Source organism: Schistocerca serialis, chromosome 10 (genome assembly GCF_023864345.2).
Source record: "Schistocerca serialis cubense isolate TAMUIC-IGC-003099 chromosome 10, iqSchSeri2.2, whole genome shotgun sequence".
Taxonomy (NCBI): Eukaryota; Metazoa; Arthropoda; class Insecta; order Orthoptera; family Acrididae; genus Schistocerca; species Schistocerca serialis.
Genome location: NC_064647.1, coordinates 191,139,022 through 191,158,266, shown reverse-complemented (window position 1 = coordinate 191,158,266; position 19,245 = coordinate 191,139,022). Strand labels below are relative to the sequence as shown.

The 19,245-nt window shown below is 43.9% G+C and overlaps 1 protein-coding gene across 1 annotated transcript in view; it reads left to right on the top strand.

The window, feature by feature from the left end:
• LOC126424669 (zinc finger protein 672-like) overlaps positions 1–18,486 on the top strand; it is a 125,975-nt gene extending 107,489 nt beyond the window's left edge. Inside the window, exon 8 of the mRNA XM_050087399.1 lies at positions 18,189–18,486. Coding sequence (XP_049943356.1) covers positions 18,189–18,486 — 298 coding nt within the window. The remainder of the gene's footprint in view (positions 1–18,188) is intronic.
• The last annotated feature ends 759 nt before the right edge of the window (positions 18,487–19,245 follow it).

Here is a 19,245-nt window from a genome sequence, read left to right as displayed (position 1 = left end):
TATCCATTCTGCTTGTTGAGCAGTACTGAGTCAGCTACGTTTTTAAGACAATTGTTGAATAAGAGTCTAGACTCACACATCAAATACCTGTACGGGGAAGAGAGACACAATAAACTGAAGAAGCTAGACAAGGTTCAGCATTGGGAGAGCCTTCTGGCCTCCCTGGTCTTTCTGCTGAGATGATGAGAGGACTGTATTGTACCATCTTTTGCAAAGGTCATTAATCACGTCAGAACTCCAGCCACTAACCAGCTAAACAGAAGAGTCAGCTTGGCCCTAGTAAGGGAGAGGATCTGATAAATTTGATGAGACCTTGAGATAACTCTTCATGTTCAGTTGCAGTTGGTGTCGACACTCTCCCCTAACTCGTGGAAGTTGATAGGTATTTTTAGCTGGTCTCGAGCCAGCAGAACACGACGGTCCACCGCTTGCAGATGAAGCACTAAATATGGATCCCTTGCAGCCGAACCATCACGAGAAGAACCTCGTGGATCTGTAAACGATTGTACAGAAAAACTAATTGCCAGTGTACCAGGAAAGGGTCAAATTTCGCACTGAACTGACAACCCTTCAGACAGTGGAATTTATCAGCATGGTGAAACAGGTTGCTCTTGAACTTCTGCTACCTGCTGTGGAGGAAATGAGATGTGAAACATTCTGTACACATACTGGGGTGCTTCCATCAAAGCTGAACATCTCTGGAAGAGAGGAAAGTGCTTAAGTGCCTCTGAGGAGGTGGACAGTCGTCCTTCCAGGAGACACAGAAATTTCTATATTCCTACTACGGCATCAAGTACACAAGCAAAAAATGTGTGACCTGTGAGGGGATGATGCCCACAGCAGAATAGAATACATTCCAAGCAATTGACTGAAGAGGAAGACACGTGAGCTTCTGAAGCACACAGGCCAAGGTAAGAGAGTGAAGCGATTTTGTCCACAAGCAGCTGCACCACCTAGACTTTACGGACTACCTAAGTCCATGAGGATGAATGTAAATCCACCCAATTGTTAGTAAAATCAGTGCACCGATGCTTAAATTAGCTAAACATCTGACTGCTTCTCAGCCCCTCTGTGGGCAGATACCAGCACCATGATTGGGATTTGTTACATTTCGTCTGGCAGCTGATGAACTGTCTATTGGGCTGAGAAGACCCTACAGTGAGCTTCAACGTTTTGTCAATCTTTAAGAGAGTGCCTCTAAGAGACTCCCTAGGCCTCATAGCAGAAAGGTGTGGGCCAGCACTAATGAGACTGTCTTAATTTGTGTTTTCATCAACCTACTTTTTATTCGACAGGAATTACTGCCAACCCAACAAATATAGGGAGTGGCGATGGGCTGCCTGCCATCGCCAATAGTGGCCAATATGTTTAGGGAGGCATTTGAAGAAGCAGCCCCGAAGTCAGCAGTTTTCAAGCTCTCTCACTTTTTTTTTATACGTAGCCGATGCGTTCATAATCTGACCGCTCAGATGATATTGTCTGCGAAATGTCTTGCAGTACCTGAATTCACTGCACCAGAACATCAGATTCCCTCTAAGGGGACATCACTTATCGAAGGTGCCTTTGGTGCAGGGCAGGATGGTTCTCTTGCTCTGATTGAGTTGAGGGCTGTGACGGCGGTAGTGTAGTTACTGGCAGGACAACAGAGTTGGTGTTGTCTCAACAGAAGAGCCAGAGAAAGTATGCAGAGAGGTCCCAAAAGGTGTAGGGAAGCCAACCTTTTCGGGAAGTACTCTTAAAAAATATCTGTGTCCTCTAGAGTGGAGGTTGGGTGTGGGGCCATTAACCCTCACCTTGTAAAAATGTCACATTATGGAACTATAATGAGAGTCTCTGATAATGAGTGGACATACAGAACACAACTTTGTCAAAGAAAAAGGACAAAACATTTGACAATAGTAATTTGGAATACATGAACAATGTAGAAACCTGGAAAAATGGAGAGAAATAGCTGAAGAAATCATAAAGTTTAAGTACAGTATTGTGGCACTACAAGAAGTGAGATGGCAAGGGCAAGGACAGATAAATATGCCTCAGTAATCTCTGCTATACATACAATGGGCCCGAAAGAACAACAGGCTTTATAACAAGAAAAGAGTTTAGGAGAAGTCTTTTGGAATTTGACCCTTTAAATGCATGATTCAGCAGACTGAGAATGAAGGGGAACTCCAGGAATATAACAATACTAACAGCATACACATCAGGAGAGGAAGGAATAAAAGAACAGTTTTAGGAAGACTTTGAAAGCGCATGTGGTAAAGTACAAAACTACAACTCACTGCTAGTTTTGGGAAACTTCAATGTGTAGGTTGGGCAAAATGAATGTGGAAGAGTATTGGGAAAATAAACATTACATGATGAAAGTAATGAGAATGGAGATATGTTAAGTCAGTTTGATGCTAAGAATAATTCACTCATCAAGAATATGTGTTTTCCACATGAAAGAATACATCTTGGAGCATGGAAATTAAATTTAAGTTCAGCACTTAACCAAATTGACCATGTATAAGTAAAAACACAAATTACCACATCAGTCAAAGATGTACAGATCTGCATGTCTGATAGTCATAGGATATGTAAGAAAAAGGAAAGGGAATGGCTGACAGCAAAATTTCGGGAGATAGAAGAAATAAAGGAACAGAATGAAACAAAAAAAATCTGTTGTGCAACAGGGAAGACAAGAGAAAATTTTCAATCAGCACTATGTGCGTTTTGTGTTGGCTGAAAATAGAAATGGTAAGGGAATAGAAATGGTAAGATGATCAGAGACAAACAAAAAATATTGCAGAGATGTGCAGAATATTTTGAAGATATGCTCAATACCAATTTAGACCAGAAATCCTCAAGAACAGGAGGTGAATATAGAGGCAAGAGAAATGAAAGGAAAGAAGCAAAAAGATCAACAATGCAGGAAGTTCAGTCCGTGATAAACTGAAAAATAACTGTGCGCTTGGTGGAGATAGGATAGTGTCAGTTCTTACAAAATTTGGTGGTCATCCTATAACAGGGGCGGGCAGGAATACTGCACGTGTGCAGTGCACTTGCACATGTGCAGTTAACAGGTGTTCCGCGTGCACACAGGGGCAAGCTGGCCACCCGCTTCTCTCCCCTCCCCACCATAATGTCTCTCCGCTCCTTCCTCTGTAATACGTTTTGTTCCCTAGCTTGTTTTATTGAATGAAGGAATAAGGTTAGTAGGAGTTCTTGAAAGAAATCATGGTTTGAAAGAGTACCTATTACCTACGATACGTTTTATTCAATTATCACAGGTGGAGTTTACAATACATTTAATGTCTGGAACAAATTTTCTACATACAGACAAACACAAACAGTTGCGCGAATTTTCATCACTAATGTTTGCTCTTAACTGAGACATATTAATTTTCATAACAGAAAAAAATCTCTCACAAACGTATGTCAAGCCATACATTGACATTATCTTCGCGGATTCATGATGGAGATGAGGAAACTCTTGCTGTGGAAAGTCGCGATAAAAGTCTTATTACATGTCTTGCCAAAAGGAACTTGTCTCTCAGATGAGAATTACACTGTAGCTCTATTAATTCCATTTGCAAATTGGGATGAATATCAACAACAGAAACAGCAAATATTCTTGAGAACCATTCAAAAGCTTGGGATAAATGTAATATATCCCCAAATCACTTGAGAAATTCCTCTTTTATTGAATTAAGTACGGAAACATATTCTTTGCAGTTCTGTTCTCGCACAGTAGACAGAGCAGGAAATGTTCTGCGTTCCCTGACGAGAGCTGTCGTTCCCACAGCTCAAGCTTGCTAGTGAAAGCTTGCACCTTTTCAGCCATTTCACAAATTAGTTGATTTTATCCTTGCAAACTTGTGTTCAATGCATTCATGTGTCTGGTAGTGTCCACTTTTAAGTGCGATGTCGGCAACCCACTCTGGATCTTCTAACCTGGGGTCATACCTTCCTTTGTCGTTTAAAAACTAATTTATTGGTATTCTCAGCTCAAAAAATCTTTTGAGTACATTACCGCGGCTAAGCCAGCGGACTTCACTGTGGTATGGTATGTCACCGTACTCTTCCCCAATTTCGGATAAATATGTGTGAAACTGTCTATTTGTAAGCCTGCGGGATCTCAAATAATTAACTACCCGAATAACCACTTGCATGACGTCCCCCAGTTTTGCTGCTTTTGCACAGAGTTCTTCTTGGTGCAAAATGCAGTGGATGCTCTACAATGATTCTTCTGTACACTGTAGCTTTTTCCTTAGGAATCCAAGAAATCCCATTTGTTCCCCTTTCATTGCAGGTGCTCCGTCTGTTGTCACTGATACCAAACGTTCCCAGTTTAAGCCAGCTGAATCAACGGCTTCTTCAACGGCTTTTAGGATGTTTGTGCGGTCGTGCTTTTTAAAGATATCATATCTAAAAAATCCTCTATTATGTGCAGAGCAGCGTCCACGCAGCGGACATAAATCACTAATTGCGCGGTGTCTGAAATATCTGTAGACTCATCAAGTGCGATGGAAAATGCAATTAACTCCTTAATTGATGGTAAATGTCACCTGCCATTGCACTTATACGACGACTTACAGTCCGTTGAGAAAGAGTGATAGCTCAAAACTGATTTGCATTTAGTGGGCAAAGTAAATCAGCAGTGTCATTGATGCACTCCTTTATAAACTCACCTTCAGCAAATGGTTTTCCAGCTCTCACTATATTAAGCACAATCTTATAACTTGCACGTACTGCTGAGCTATCATTGTTGTCGTCCTGAAAAATTGAAAGCAGTGCTCCATAAAATGCTAAATCAGTTAGATGAGAGACATGAGGAAAGAAAGTCGCAGGTCTCTTGCGACAACAGCAACTTACGTCAGATTCATCTAGTATTGTCATATCACTCTTCTTAAGCTCAGTCAATTTCTCCATCCGCTCAGAATCCGACAATAAATTGTACTCGTCCTTGTGAAATTTATTATATGGCGTTCAATACTTAACTTCCACTGACCAGTGAGAATACTGCCACATATTAAACATTTCGAATTTTCGGATTTTTGCACAAAGAAAAAATGATTCTCCCATTCCTTTTTAAAAGACAGCAAATCTCCACTTCTCCATTTTCTTGCGTAATGCAGCAATTTCCGGTTCTTGAAATACAACTTTCACTGCGTAGTGATCGCTTCGCATCAACGTCCGCAGCTTAGCCTGGTACTACACTGCCGCAACCTGCCGGCTGTCGCCACTACCCCGGTTGACAATTGCACGCGAGCAGCACATGTGCAGCGCTGTGCACTCATGAACCGCGTGCAATGTTTGCTCGCCCCTGTCCTATAATATGCGAAATACATGTACTAAGAAATAACATAATGGAAAATGAAATCGTGCTTGAAGACTGGGAAACTGTAATAATATGTCCTATATATAAGAAAGGAGGAAAGTGAGCTTGTGAAAATCATAGAGGCATAACTTTATTGAATATGGAGTAAAAGATATTTTCTAGTGTGCTGAAAGAAAGGGTGAAGTAGTATCCTCAGAGAATGCCAACGTGGTTTCTGGCCAAATAGAGGCACTTCTGACCAGTTGTTTATTATTAGACAAATAATGCAGACATATTTTATGACTATGATGTAGATTTTCACTTCCTGTTTGTTGATTTTAAGCAGTCATTCGATAGTATTAACAGGCCAACATTGTATAACATTTTAAAATAATTGGGCATCTGTGACAAGCTAAGAAAAAGTTAATAATGATGGACACAAATGATGGAGTGGAACAGGGTGGCAGGTCTCTCTGCAGTCCTGTTCAGCTCAGCACTGCCTAGTCTAATACAAAAAATAGACAAGAGAGGTTGAATAATTATGAAATCCAATCAGATATGTGCATATGCAGATGATATTGCAACTGTGGCAAGAGATGTACAGTGATCGGCCAGGACATTATGACTACTTACTACAGCTGGTATGTCCACTTTTGGCACAGATAACCGCAGTGAAGCATCATGGCATGCAAGAGCAAGGCCTTGGGGGAGTTGGCACCACATCTGCAGATGCAGGTCACCTAATTCCCATAAATTCTGCGAAGAGGGGCTGATGAGCTCTGATGCCACATTCAATCACATCCCAGATGTGTCCGATCAGGTTCAATTCCAGTGAAGTGGGGGACCAGCACATCAATGGGAACTCACTGCTGCATTCCTCAAACCACTCCATTAACACCTGGTCTTGTGTCATGGTGCATTATCTTCTTGAAAAATGCCACTGCTGTCAGGAAACACGATCGTCATGAAGGGGTGAGTGTATTCTGCAATCAGGAGCAACAATCCTTGGCCACCATGGTGCATGAGCTCCACTTGTCCCATGGATGCACATGTGAATGTTCCTCAGAGAATAATGGTGCCACCATCAGTTTGTCTCCATCTCACATTATAGCTGCCAAGGAGTTGTTTCCCTGGAAGATGACAGATTTGTGCTCTCCCATCGGCATGAAGAAGGGATTCGCCAGACTGCGCAACTCTCTGCCACTGCACCAACATCCAGTATTAGTGGTCACATGCCCATTTCAGTTGTAATTGCTGATGTTAAGCTGTTAACATTGGCACATGCACAGATTGTCGGCTGTGGAGGCCCGTTGTTGCACTGTGCACTGTGTGTTCAGACCTACTTGTACTCTGCCCAGAATTAAAGACTGATGTTAGTTCCGCCACAGTTTGTCGCTTCTCCTGTTTCACCAGTCTGCCCAGCATTTGACACCCGATGTTTGTAATGATGGGTGGCTCCCCAACTCCACGACACATGGACGTGGTTTCACCTTGGTTTCGCCACATGTTTAAGATTCTCAGTCCTCAAACATCCAACAAGTCGTGCGGTTTCCGAAATTCTCATGCCGAGCCTCTGGGCCATCACAATCTGCCCTCAGTCAAAATCAGATAGACTGAGCGCCTTTTCCATTTTACACACAGATAGCATGCTCACTGAAACTACAAGCGCAATGCATTTGTCTGACTAGCCGTCATTCCTCACCAGATGATGATGCTATCACATGGATGGGTTTATATTGATAGTAGGTTGGTGGTCATAATGTTCTGGCTGATCAGTGTAAACACCTTTAAAGATATCTACAAAATAATGGAAGCAGAAGTGGCAAAATTGGATGTACAGTAAACAAAAACAAGACCAAATACAAGGTAATGTACAATTCTAAGGTAGTGTCATTTTAAGAAGTGATAACAATGTGAGAAAGGATAAAAGCTGGAAACAGAGCCTATATTGGATACTTACAGGTACTCAAGAATTCTCTAATTACAGGGTCAAACTAGTTTACATTATTTCTTTGTGCAACCAGTTTTTACACACAGGTCACAAATGTGGGTGATGATAGAAGCAGATATGAACAGCCTTAGAGCATTTGAAAGGAAAATACTTCAAAAAAATTTATGAGCCTGTGAGAGGGTCCGAAAGTTGAAGAGTAAGGTGCAACAATGAAATGCAAGAGCTTATACAAAGGAAAGATATGGTGAAATTTGTTAAATCTCAAAGAATACACTGGTTAGGACATATGGAAAGGATGAGCAATGACAGTAAGCACAAATAAATAATGAAAGGTAGATTCTATTCCACCAGAAGGAAGGGCCGACCAAGATGGAGATCCAAGGATGGAAGAGGAAAGCAGAGAATAAACAGCAGATTCATGATGGAGATAGAAGAAAACAATCAGTTTCCATTTCTCAATGTGCTCCACAAGCAAAGGCCAGTTGACGTGTTAGGAGATAATGTCTGCCATAAACAGACGCATACAGATTTGTACTTGCATATCTCCAGCCCCTTTACAATGAGGAGATCCCCCCAGGGGCTCGCCGCTTTTTGGTGGGTTCGTTTGTGGCTACCACGGGGCTCCAGCCTTTGCAGCATTTCTGGCCTTCTGTGCTGCCTTTCCATCCTCTTGCTATTCTTTTTTCCCCTCCATTGGGGAACATGTCTGGGGTGTATTGGGAATGTTCTGCATCGTCTGTCGATGACGTAAGAACAGTCTCACCATTATTTTTTGCTCCCTTTTCCTTTCTCTGTTTTCCATCTCCTCTCATTCCTCCACTTCGGTGTATGAGATTCCTCTTTTTCTTCTTCCTCCTTGTGTGCTCCTGAAGGCCGGCCCATGCATCTGACAGGTAACAGGTGACTGGATAATGCATAATTCCCAGCCCTACATTGACAGGTAGGGTTTGCACGTACCCCTGGTCTAGGCCAGGTCCAGGGAGGGGTGATTGTCTGAGCTGCAACCTTTCCAAATTGCTGAATGGTCCTTCTGTCAGGTGTTCGGGAGGTATGACCTGGAGTGTGAACAATCACCTAAGGTGGTTGTGCCCCCTTGTGAAGGGGGCCCCCAGTTGGAAGCAGCGTGCCATTGCAGACGCTGGCAATCACGGGGGAGTTTTTTTGCAGTGAGTCAAACATCTTCACAATCAGTGTCTATGAAACGTATATGTAATGAGGCCAACGATTCAAAGACCCTTCCCACTGCACCAAGGCTCCTCGTGGTCTCACGTACTGAAGACGGTCAGTCCTTCGCGACAGTAAATCCGTTTATTATTCAGAAAGGTGTTGGCGCAATTGCCAGCCCTGTGAAGTCGTCCTGTTGTTTACGTAATGGCACTTTGCTTTTGGAGACTACTTCTGATTCTCAAGCACAACAATTGCTTGCTGCCTCACTTCTGCACAGCTACCCTGTTCATGCTGAGGCCCGTATAACTTTGAATTCTTCCTGTGGTGTTATTTACACTGCTGATCGATGGTCTAATCGAGACCGAAATCCAATCTTACCTCTCTGATCAGGGTGTCATTGCTGTACACTGGGTAATGAAAAATGTAGATTCCTCCTTAGTGCCCACCCGCACTCTTTTTCTCATCTTTGATAGAGTGGTGCTTCGTCCAAGATCAGAGCAGGCTACGAAATTATCACAGTCTGGCCATACATTCTGAACCTGATGCGCCGCTACCAGTGTCATTGTTTCAACCGCACTAAAACGTCTTGTCGACTCCCAGCCAAATGTGTAACCTGTGGTAGGAATGAGCACGAGGGTGATTGTCCGCCTCCTCTTCCTGCTGTATCATCTCTAGTGGTAACCATGCTGCCTCCTCTCGGGATTGTCCCATGTATCTTGATGAACACGCTGTCCAAGAGATCCGGGTAAAGGAAAAAGTGCCTTACCCTGTTGCTCGCGAGTTACTGGCTAGTCGCAAACCTTGCATTCTCCCATGTGGCACCTATAGTTCTGTTCTTGCTACCCCTTGCTTCATGAAGGACATGGCCATGCAGACATGCAACCTCCAATTCATCCCTGAGGTTGTGAAATCGCCCAGTGTCAAGGTAGCATCACAATACTCCCATCCAGCTGTGCAACAAGCCATTGAACTCCCGCCTCAAGGGGCAAATCCACCAGCTACACCGTACCGAGCGAGGTGGCGCAGTGGTTAGCACACTGGACTCGCATTCGGGAGGACGACGGTTCAATCCCGTCTCCGGCCATCCTGATTTAGGTTTTCCGTGATTTCCCTAAATCGTTTCGGGCAAATGCTGGGACGGTTCCTTTGAAAGGGCACAGCCGATTTCCTTCCCAATCCTTCCCTAACCCGAGCTTGCGCTCCGTCTCTAATGACCTCGTTGTTGACGGGACGTTAAACACTAACCACCACCACCACCACCACCACCACCAGCTACACAACCAGTAGTCAGGAAAGGACAGGAGGAGTACTCTCATAAAGACTCCCTATGCCCCTCCAGCCAACAATACCCGAGTCTTCCTCTAACAGGAAAGGCTCAAAGAAGTCCACCAAAACCAAACGGTCTTCTCCTTCGCCAACTTGAAGAGCCTCTTTGATGGTGTTGCCACGTGATACCTTAGCCTGGCCAGCGTCCGTGTTGCTGGTGCACAACACGAACCATTTTTCAGCATTGGACTCCACAGACCGGCAGCATCAGCAAGCCGATGCTTCTGTGAACTCCATGCAGCAGGATCCTTCTGCTTCTATGCCCTGTAGTAGCGACTCTTCATGGCTGTCATCCGGCAGCTGCCGACGTGACACCCGTACATCTCTTCCTCATCGTGACTCTCCTCCAATGGAACGTATGTGGCCTTTGGTCCCGCAAAGAGGATTTACGGGTGCTTTTAGCATCGCAGCGTCCTATTGTACTCTGCCTTCAGGAAACCAAGTTGCGCCCTTACTGCAGCTTTGAGCTTTCACATTTCTTACCAATTCGTTTTGACCTTTCCTCTGAAGTCTCGTGGGGGTGTCAAACTGCTCATACGGGATGACATTCATAGTCAACCCATCTCCCTGACTACCCATCTTCAAGCTGTTGCAGTTCGCCTTTTCCTTTTCCACCTGACTTTTTCTCGCTGTGCCATTTATGTCCCTCCTCCGTCATTCGATGTCACCAGGGCAGGCTTTCTTCAGATTATTGGTCAGCTACCTCCCCCAATTTTTGCTGCTCGGTGACTTTAATGCGCATCATCCCCTTCACTCCATATACCGAGCGAGGTGGCGCAATGGTTAGCACACTGGACTCGCATTCGGGAGGACGACGGTTCAATCCTGTCTCCGGCCATCCTGATTTAGGTTTTCCGTGATTTCCCTAAATTGCTTCAGGCAAATGCCAGGATGGTTCCTTTGAAAGGGCACAGCCGATTACCTTCCCCATCCTTCCCTCACCTGAGCTTGCACTCCGTCTCTAATGTCCTCGTTGTCGACGGGACGTTAAACACTAATCTCCTCCTCCTCCTTTTTTCCCTACTCCATAGAGACTGATGACCTCACTGTCTGGTCTCCTCCCCCAAAGAACTCCCCACCCCAACATCCCCTATGGGGTTCTCCCAGGGAGAGGTGCCCTCTTGGCTGACCTTCTTAACCAACTTAACCTCTTCAGCCTTAACGATGGAGCACTCACTTTCCTTTCCGACTTCTCGCACACACATTACCATTTGGACCTATCCTTCTGCACTGTCCAGCTTGTCCGTCGTCTTGAGTGGTCCGTTCTTTCTGACACTTACTCTAGCAACCATTTCCCCTGTGCTACCCATTTGCTGACTCCTACCCCATCCATGTGCACGCCCAATGGCAGCTTACTAAGGCTGACTGGCAGCTTTACTCCTCCCTGGTGCAAGATTTCCCCAGTTGTGATGACCAGGTGGAATATCTCACAAAAGTTATCCTTACTGCTGCGGAACATTCCATTCCTCACACTTCCTCTTTACCAGTCCGTGTCCCAATTCCTTGGTGGACTGAGGCATGCCACGACACAATTCGCGTTGGAGATGTGCTTTCCTCATTTTTAACCATCACCCTACGATGGCAAGCTGCATTTATTATAAACAGATACTTGCGAAGTGTTGTCATGTTCTTCAGGATAGCAAAAAAGCTATCTAGATTTCATTCGCTAGTTCTTTTAACAGTTCCAGCCCTTCCTCTGTCATGTGGGCCAACTTCCGATGGCTCTCTGGAACCAAGATCCATTCGCCAATTTCCGTCCTGACAATAGCAGATGATGTTATTGTGGACCCTATTACTATCTCCAACACCTTGGGCCACCATTTTGCTTCCTCCATTGGAAACAAGCAGAGGAGGCTCTGGTGATACTGTTCTCTTCTCAGAATTGTGAGTGCCACAATGCCACCTTCACTGTGAGGGAGCTAGATCATGCTCTCAGTTCATCCTGATCCTCTGCCCCAGGGCCAGACGCTGTCAACATTCAGATGTTGCAGCACATTTCTGTTGCAGGCAAGCACTTTCTGTTTGACACATACAACCACATCTGGGCAGAGGGCACATTTCCTGGACTTTGGCGTGAAGCCACCGTCATACCCATACCTAAGCCTGGTAAGGACACAAACCTTCCTTCTAGCTATCACCGCATGTCTCTCACCAGCTGTGTTTGCGAGGTGATGGAACATATGATTCATACCCAGCTTGTATGGTGGCTCGAGTCGCGCAATTTACTAATGAATGCACAGTGTGGATTTAGAGCACCATGTTCTGCAGTTGAGCATGGAAATCCCAGACTGTGGCCATATTTTTCAATTTGGAGAAGGCCTACAACACCTGCTGGAGAACTGGTATTCTCCATACTTTTTACATGTTGGGCTTCCGTGGCTGCATGCCCAGTTTCCTTCAGGAATTTTTAAAAGACCAAGTTTTGAAAGTGGTTATGGGTTGTGTCTTTGTCAAATACTTTTATGCAAGAAAACTGTGTGTTTCAGGGTTCCGTCCTGTGCGTCGTCCTCTTTGCTACGCCATTAACCCTATAATGGCCTGTCTCCCACTGGGCATCTCTAGCTCCCTTTTTGTTGACGATTTTGCCATCTACTGCAGTTCTCCACAGACCTGTCTTACTGAGTGGCGTCTTCACCGATGTCTTGATCGTCTTTACTCCTGGAGCATCAACAGTGGCTTTTGTTTTTCCACTGACAAAGCTGTCTGTATGAATTTTTGGCGGCGTTGTGGTTTCTCCCACCATCTTTACATCTTTGGCTTGCTGCCCTTCTGTTCATTGAAACTACAAAATTGCTGGGGCTCATGCTCGATAGGAAACTCTCTTGGTCCTCCCATGTGTCTGAAATGGCAGCCCGCTGTATGCCATTTGTCATTGTCTTACATGTCCTCAATGTTGCTTCCTGGGATGGTGATCGAACCACTCTCCTCCGTTTGTACCGGACGCTTGTTTGAATCTCGAATCGGGGGCTTTGTTTATTCATCTGCACGTCCATCTCTCTTACGCCGTCTCAACACTGTCCACCATCGTGGCATCCATTTGGCCACGGGCACCTTTTACACTAGCCTGGTAGAGATTCTTTATGCTGAAGCTGTTGAACTATCACTGTCCTACCACCGTGACTTTCTCCTCAGCAGGTATGCATGCTGTTTGTCTGCCATGCATGGCCGCCCATCCTATGTCTCCTCCTTTGATGATTCCCTTGATCCCTTGGGGCACATCCCTCTTCTCTGTTACCTCCTGGAGTCCGCTTTCGGCACTTGCTACGGCGACTTAACTTCACACTACCTGCGACTTTCCCGGTGGCTGTGAGCCATTCACCGCCTTGGCTTCATGAAGCGACCCATGTTAACCCTGGCCTAAGGACACTACTCTAGCCTCACTCTATCGCCTTCAGTTTCACGACCTTCACATGGAACTTCGCGATCATACCTTTGTGTACATTGTCAGCTCTCGGACTGACCATGGGTTGGGTGTGCCTTCGTCATTGGCACCCGTGTCGTTCGATATTGGCTTCCGGCACACGGTTCAGTATTTACAGCCGAGCTCTTCGCCCTGTATCAGGCCACAAGTATGTCCGGCAACACAGACTTTTCAATTGTTTCCTCTGCTCAGACTCACTCAGTCTCACGTCAGTAAATTCCTTACCTCGAAAATTTGTGCTCTTCATACATGCTCTGTGTTACCACAGATAACGTGTCACTGATGTCGTTTGTACTAAGATTGCAGTACACTTGCGATGCCTAGTTGCTTCCACTGCCTTAAGTGGAATGCCTAAGTTCTGAATAGTGTTCACCAACCTGCAGTCTTTTGTAGTTGTTGTCTCCTGCACAGAAAACAGCACATAGATCGTGAGTCCATTGTCTTGAGGTTGTGATAAACTGTTAGCAAGGAACTGGTATTGTAAAAATAATTTAATTTTGAATTGGTTTGTTTAAACAGCATGCTATTCACTTTTTTGTCAGCAGAATACAAGAAACTGTGCAATTATAGTCCACTTTATGAGTCACAAATAATTTCCATTCTTCGCACTTTCACAGAGAATAAACAAAATAACAAAATGCCGTTTTATGTAATTACTATAAAATTAGTTCTTAACCGCATCTCCAAAAATCCATAGGTTGGTAATTAAGTTCTTAACCAATAATGATGGCGGCAGGCAACATGTCTGTCCTCTGAGACTCCCAATCAAGCTATCACATTTACAAAGCAGAGATTGCTAATTAAGTCTTAACTGATACCGAACATGGCAGGCATGTATGTCCTCCAAAACTGCTGAACCGACTCTGATTGTACAGCTGAACCTTTTCACCCACCATCCAAGTTAGGTGTGATTCAAAGAGCTCCAAAGTGCTTTGTCTGCCTTTTTGTTTACCAGTTATTTATTATTCTGTTGGTAGTTAACACTTTTGAAATAATGGAATGATAGCCAGTTATTGAGAGATGCTTTTGTATGAAAGACAAGTAAATTGCCTGTTTAGTTTTTCTAATATTAATAACACAAGTTTACCATTTTGGCACATTACTTCCAAATAAAGCAGCCAATTGCAGAGGACGGCCACAATGTAGGCGGTTCTCAGGATACCCATATTGAGCCAACACACACTATTGCTACCTCACACCACATTACATCATCTTCTGACTGCTGGCTTCTCAACTGCTCTAAGGAGAGCTTTTTGTAGCTGAGTATGATGGCAGTAAAACCAGAAATATTGCAGTGTATGTGTAGATCAGACTGTCCAGACAGCACAGAAGAGCATAAACACCACACGGACAATAAATGGCTGCTGTAGCAATATACTGCTCCTCTAATGGACATGTCATGAATTATGACAGCACCAAGTTGTTGGGACAGCCTGACACTTTCTGGGATTGAGCTAAAGAGGCCATACAGATGCAGCTCACAGTGTGTTGATAAATAAAAGACAGCAGTTTTCAATTGTGCAAGGCCCGGGCATCAGTCTTGAAGACGGTCTGAGGACAGCAGCAGTGTATGTGAAAATCTCAGTGGGACTGTGGATGCCAGACTGTGCCCCAGCAACACTCTTCAGTCACTATTGTGCCCAGTCATCACTTGCAGAAGGCCGGCTTGAGTTATCAGCATTGTCGGGGGGTCCCCTATAGGGAAGACTTCCTGACTAGAAGTTGGCTTGTCAAAATATTGCGCCTCCTGTATGGCGCCAACCTGCTGGATACCCAAGAAATACACTCGACCCTTGCTGAGCCAGCTCTCAATAGTTTGCCCTGTCAATACTCCGGCCCACAACCAGTCTCTAGTCACTCGAGCAGAAATGATGTGCACAACGCTGAATCATCGAGCACAACTTCATTGTTTGGTAATAACAGTGTTAAACACTGCACATGTATTGGAGATTATGGCTTTCTTACAATTCAGTATTTAAAATTTAGTTAAGTTGAACGAAGTTCTTCACAGAAAACCATTGCTGCTGAGTATAATGTTGGAGAGGTGACTGTTTCTGACATCAAAAAGAAAGAAGCTGTCATTCAACAGTACGCGATCCATATGGAAAGTGATTTGTGATAACGGAAGGTTATGAGAAAGAGTGAGAATGAGGAAGTGGACGCAGCTGTTTTTGTATGCTCCAACAACAACACAGTAAGGGAATTCTTTTCAGTGGCAAACAGTTGCATTTAACAAACAACTTGATGGCAGTAACTTGTTGACCGCAAGTGATAGCTGGCTATCAAACTGGAAGAAACAACAAAAAAGTATTTTCCAGCTTACAGTCACTGGGGAAAGTTGCTCAGATAATGGAGAAGATGCAAAAGAGTTTGTAAAGAAGATTCAGAAGATAATAGGGAAGGAAGAGTTAACTGCTGATGCTTTGTACAATGCTGTTGAAACTCGTCTCTTCTACAAGATGCTTCCTTCAAAAATGTTAGCTGCCAAGGACAAGAAGGAAGCTTGTGATTGGGAAATTTCAACAGTCACATTGTTTTCAATGCAGCTACAGAAATACACTACCAGTGCAATATTGAGCTGAGAAGAAAGCACGGATGGACAGAGAAATATTCTCTGAGTGGTTCCACAAATCGTTTGTACCAGGTATGTAAAAAGAGCTGAAGAAGAAAAGGTGTTCACTGGAAGCTATCTTTATAACTGACAGTGCTCCCAGTCATCCTTTTGATGTGACTCTAGAATCTCATCGATCAGACATCATTATTGACTTGTTCTTGCCTCCTTGCTGAATGAGTGTGTAAAGGAGACTACCGAGGCTATGTTGAAGGTATGGAAATTAGACAACTTACGTGATGTTTTCCAAACAGCAGCAGCATGGGATAAGTTGGAGAGTGCTACTATACTAAAGAGCTGGAGAAAAGTGTGGCCATCCATGGAAGCAGAGTTGGTGCCCCATTCTGGGTGACAGTAAAGAGCCACTCAGTTCTGCATCATCAGCTGCTGGCACTTTGTGAGTGGAGATGAGAAAGAAACAGTCTTGAAAAAATGTAGCTCATTCTAGCCAGATTTCTGTAAAATAGTCAACTAATTCTGTCTTCAAATTCAAGGTCACATTCAATATTACAGCTAGAAAATACTTCAGTTCTTCCAATGAAACATCCCTCCACAAGTGCCACATTGAGTGTTTTGTAAGTGGAGTGACTTTCTGTATCTTTTCTTTAGCACTCATATTTATAGGATCCACAATTTCACTCGTAAGATTACCAATGTACGAAAAATACAGATTGCTGCTTACAATAAAGTTGACATGTTAAGTTGCAAAGAGGGACAACTAAAAGCACTTACACATTAGCTTTCGGCTACAGCCTTCGCATCAGAAAATGCCCCCCCCCCCCCCCCCCCCCCCCCCCACACACACACAGCTCATGCACACCAGTATTCTGGTCAGCTGCCAGAGACAGCAGTCATGTGTGCTTGAGATGTGCGTGCTGTAGCGTGCACGTGTGTGTGTGTGTGTGTGTGTGTGTGTGTGTGTGTGTGTGTGTGTGTGTTCGTTCGTTTCCTTTTCTCAATGAAGGCTGTGGCCAAAAGATAATGTGTAAGTGCTTTTAGTTGTCCTTCTCTGCAACTTAACAAGACACCTTTATGGTAAATAGCAGTCTATCGTTTCCTTACATTGTTGATATACCAACCTGGAGTTTCCATTGTTTCTCTAATAAGATTGTCAGTGAAGTAGAGTTGGAAATATTCAAGTTTGGAGTTTGGTCGAACACAGTGAGGAATGGTAAAACCTTCTTGCAAGACAGAAAAAAGAAACTTAATGAGATCACTACTGCCATCATGATAAACTTTCCAGCTATTTGCTGCAGATTGTGTCTCTTCATCACTTTCCATTCCATCAGTAGATTCCAATTCACTAGAGCTTACATCACTGCAGATGGCAGAAGTTTCTTTCCAATCACTCACATCACAAAATTCTTAATCCTCAATGTCTCCGAGAAACCACCTGGCAATATCATCACCATCTACACATTTTTGCTGGCTATTGTTGTAATAGAAACATGTGAATGCAATGCACTTTGAGTTGTCAGATCTTCTTTCTAAGTGCTGCCATGCAACTACCAAGTTCCAACAATGCAGTGGATGGAAATTGCAATAACGAAAATGTTTCAGATGTCATCTGACATTGGAGCCATAGTGGAAAATTGTAATGTCAGACCTAGTCCAACAGTGAATCAGAAGGGTTAAACAAAAATCAGCATAATAGTTTATGGTACTTATATCCTGTTTGATGTTGCCTAACTGGATTGTAGTTTCCATTCTGGTACCAAGTTTTTCATACATTCTGCATTCTGTAAGTGGAATTCATGGTTTTTCATTCCCACACACTCCAGTTGATATAAATTTCATCATTTATATCATTTATTTTTCGCAGATATAAGGTGTTAATTTTCTTGACGTGGAGCTTTAGATTACACACATGCTCTCATCAACTCTAGATCTGAACTGTTACAAACTCTCAACGGGAGAGATGGCCAAAGATATTTTTGAAATGCAGGTATAATAAAGCATAAAGATACACACTGAGTAATGTTTAACACTCATTTAGGTTTAAAGTTTGTATATACTTATTACAATTATTTGAATTTACAGAAATAAATTTTATAAAATCAGGTAACCTTTTAGAACATAACAGTTCCATGATGTGATTGAAAGAAACATTAAAATTTATTACACTGTTGGTGACAGACACACACACACACACACACACACACACACACACACACACACACACACAGAAGCATTATTTGCACAAGTATTATGTCAACAAGGAATCTACAATGTTATAACTGCAAACTAGGTTATAAAAATGACTAAAAGACTTTATTGTGACAACTAATAATGAGTTCTGTATCAGACTCCTGAACACATTACGCTTTAAAGTCTCTGAAATACAATTTGTTTAGCGCCAAATTTTTAGTGTTTTATTGCTGCAGACAAGTACACGCAAATTTTGTCACGACAGCTTCAGTGACCGTGCGAACCGGGCAAAGCACGCGCGCACGCACCACGGCGACGACAGACCTTTCCCCTGCATGGAGTGCGGCCGCACCTTCGCCAACGGCAGCAACCTGGCGCGCCACCTGAAGGCGGCCCACCGCCACCGGCCGCCGGTGCCGGCGCTGCCGTCTCACTTCATCCCCGGTGCACTCCTGCTGCCACCTCTGCCGCCGCTGTCCCCGCCCCCGCACCACCACCTCCTGGCAGAGGGGGTCGATGCGGGGCGCCCTGGCACTGGGCGCAACGGAGGCGTCGTCTGTTAGGCTATCCGGCCGAGGGGCGAGCAATCTCGTGTAGGTATGTTCAGGCTCACTTGTTTCTCCAGTTGTGGTTGTCATTTGCAGTAGGTACAGAATATTCATTGTGCACCTAGAGCCAGAAATTATGAGGGTCGTTTAGTGAATGAACAGATAGTACAACAAAAGTGGCTTATTAAATTGATACAATTGTTTGTTGTAACAGCAATCGAAATTCCTGGCTGGAGCAATACATAAATTATGAGAAAGGTAACCACACGTGTGTAGCAGACTGAAATGTTGAGCACAGTAACGTTCATCAGAAAACAGCATTCAGACTAGCTTTTGAGCAGTAGCTATTTTTCCAGCAATTGTACTCACATTCACACAGGCTCCCAAACGTGCACTCGTGTGGTCAAGCAATATCCAGCAATTTGTAAGCTCTTGTTTCATCTTATTAAGAGACTCCCTATCCCCTCACTGAAGAATTCCTTGCCTCGAGCTTGAGGCCATTTTTGTATTGCTTTCTTCATTACCGAATCTGATGTCGTACAAAGCTTCTTTTATCATAATGAACACACACAAGTCTGAAAGGGGCAAGGTGAAGGCTCTGACAGATATGAGCTCCCAAGCCACTTTGCCACTGGTTTCCAAAATCAGCTACATCGTCGGAGGTCGATGTTTTCTCGAAGAAGTGCCACACCTTTTGTCTGCTATCCTAGACATTTCCATTTCCTGTTTACTGTGGACTTAACTTTGTTTCCAGTTGTACACAATTAGTATATA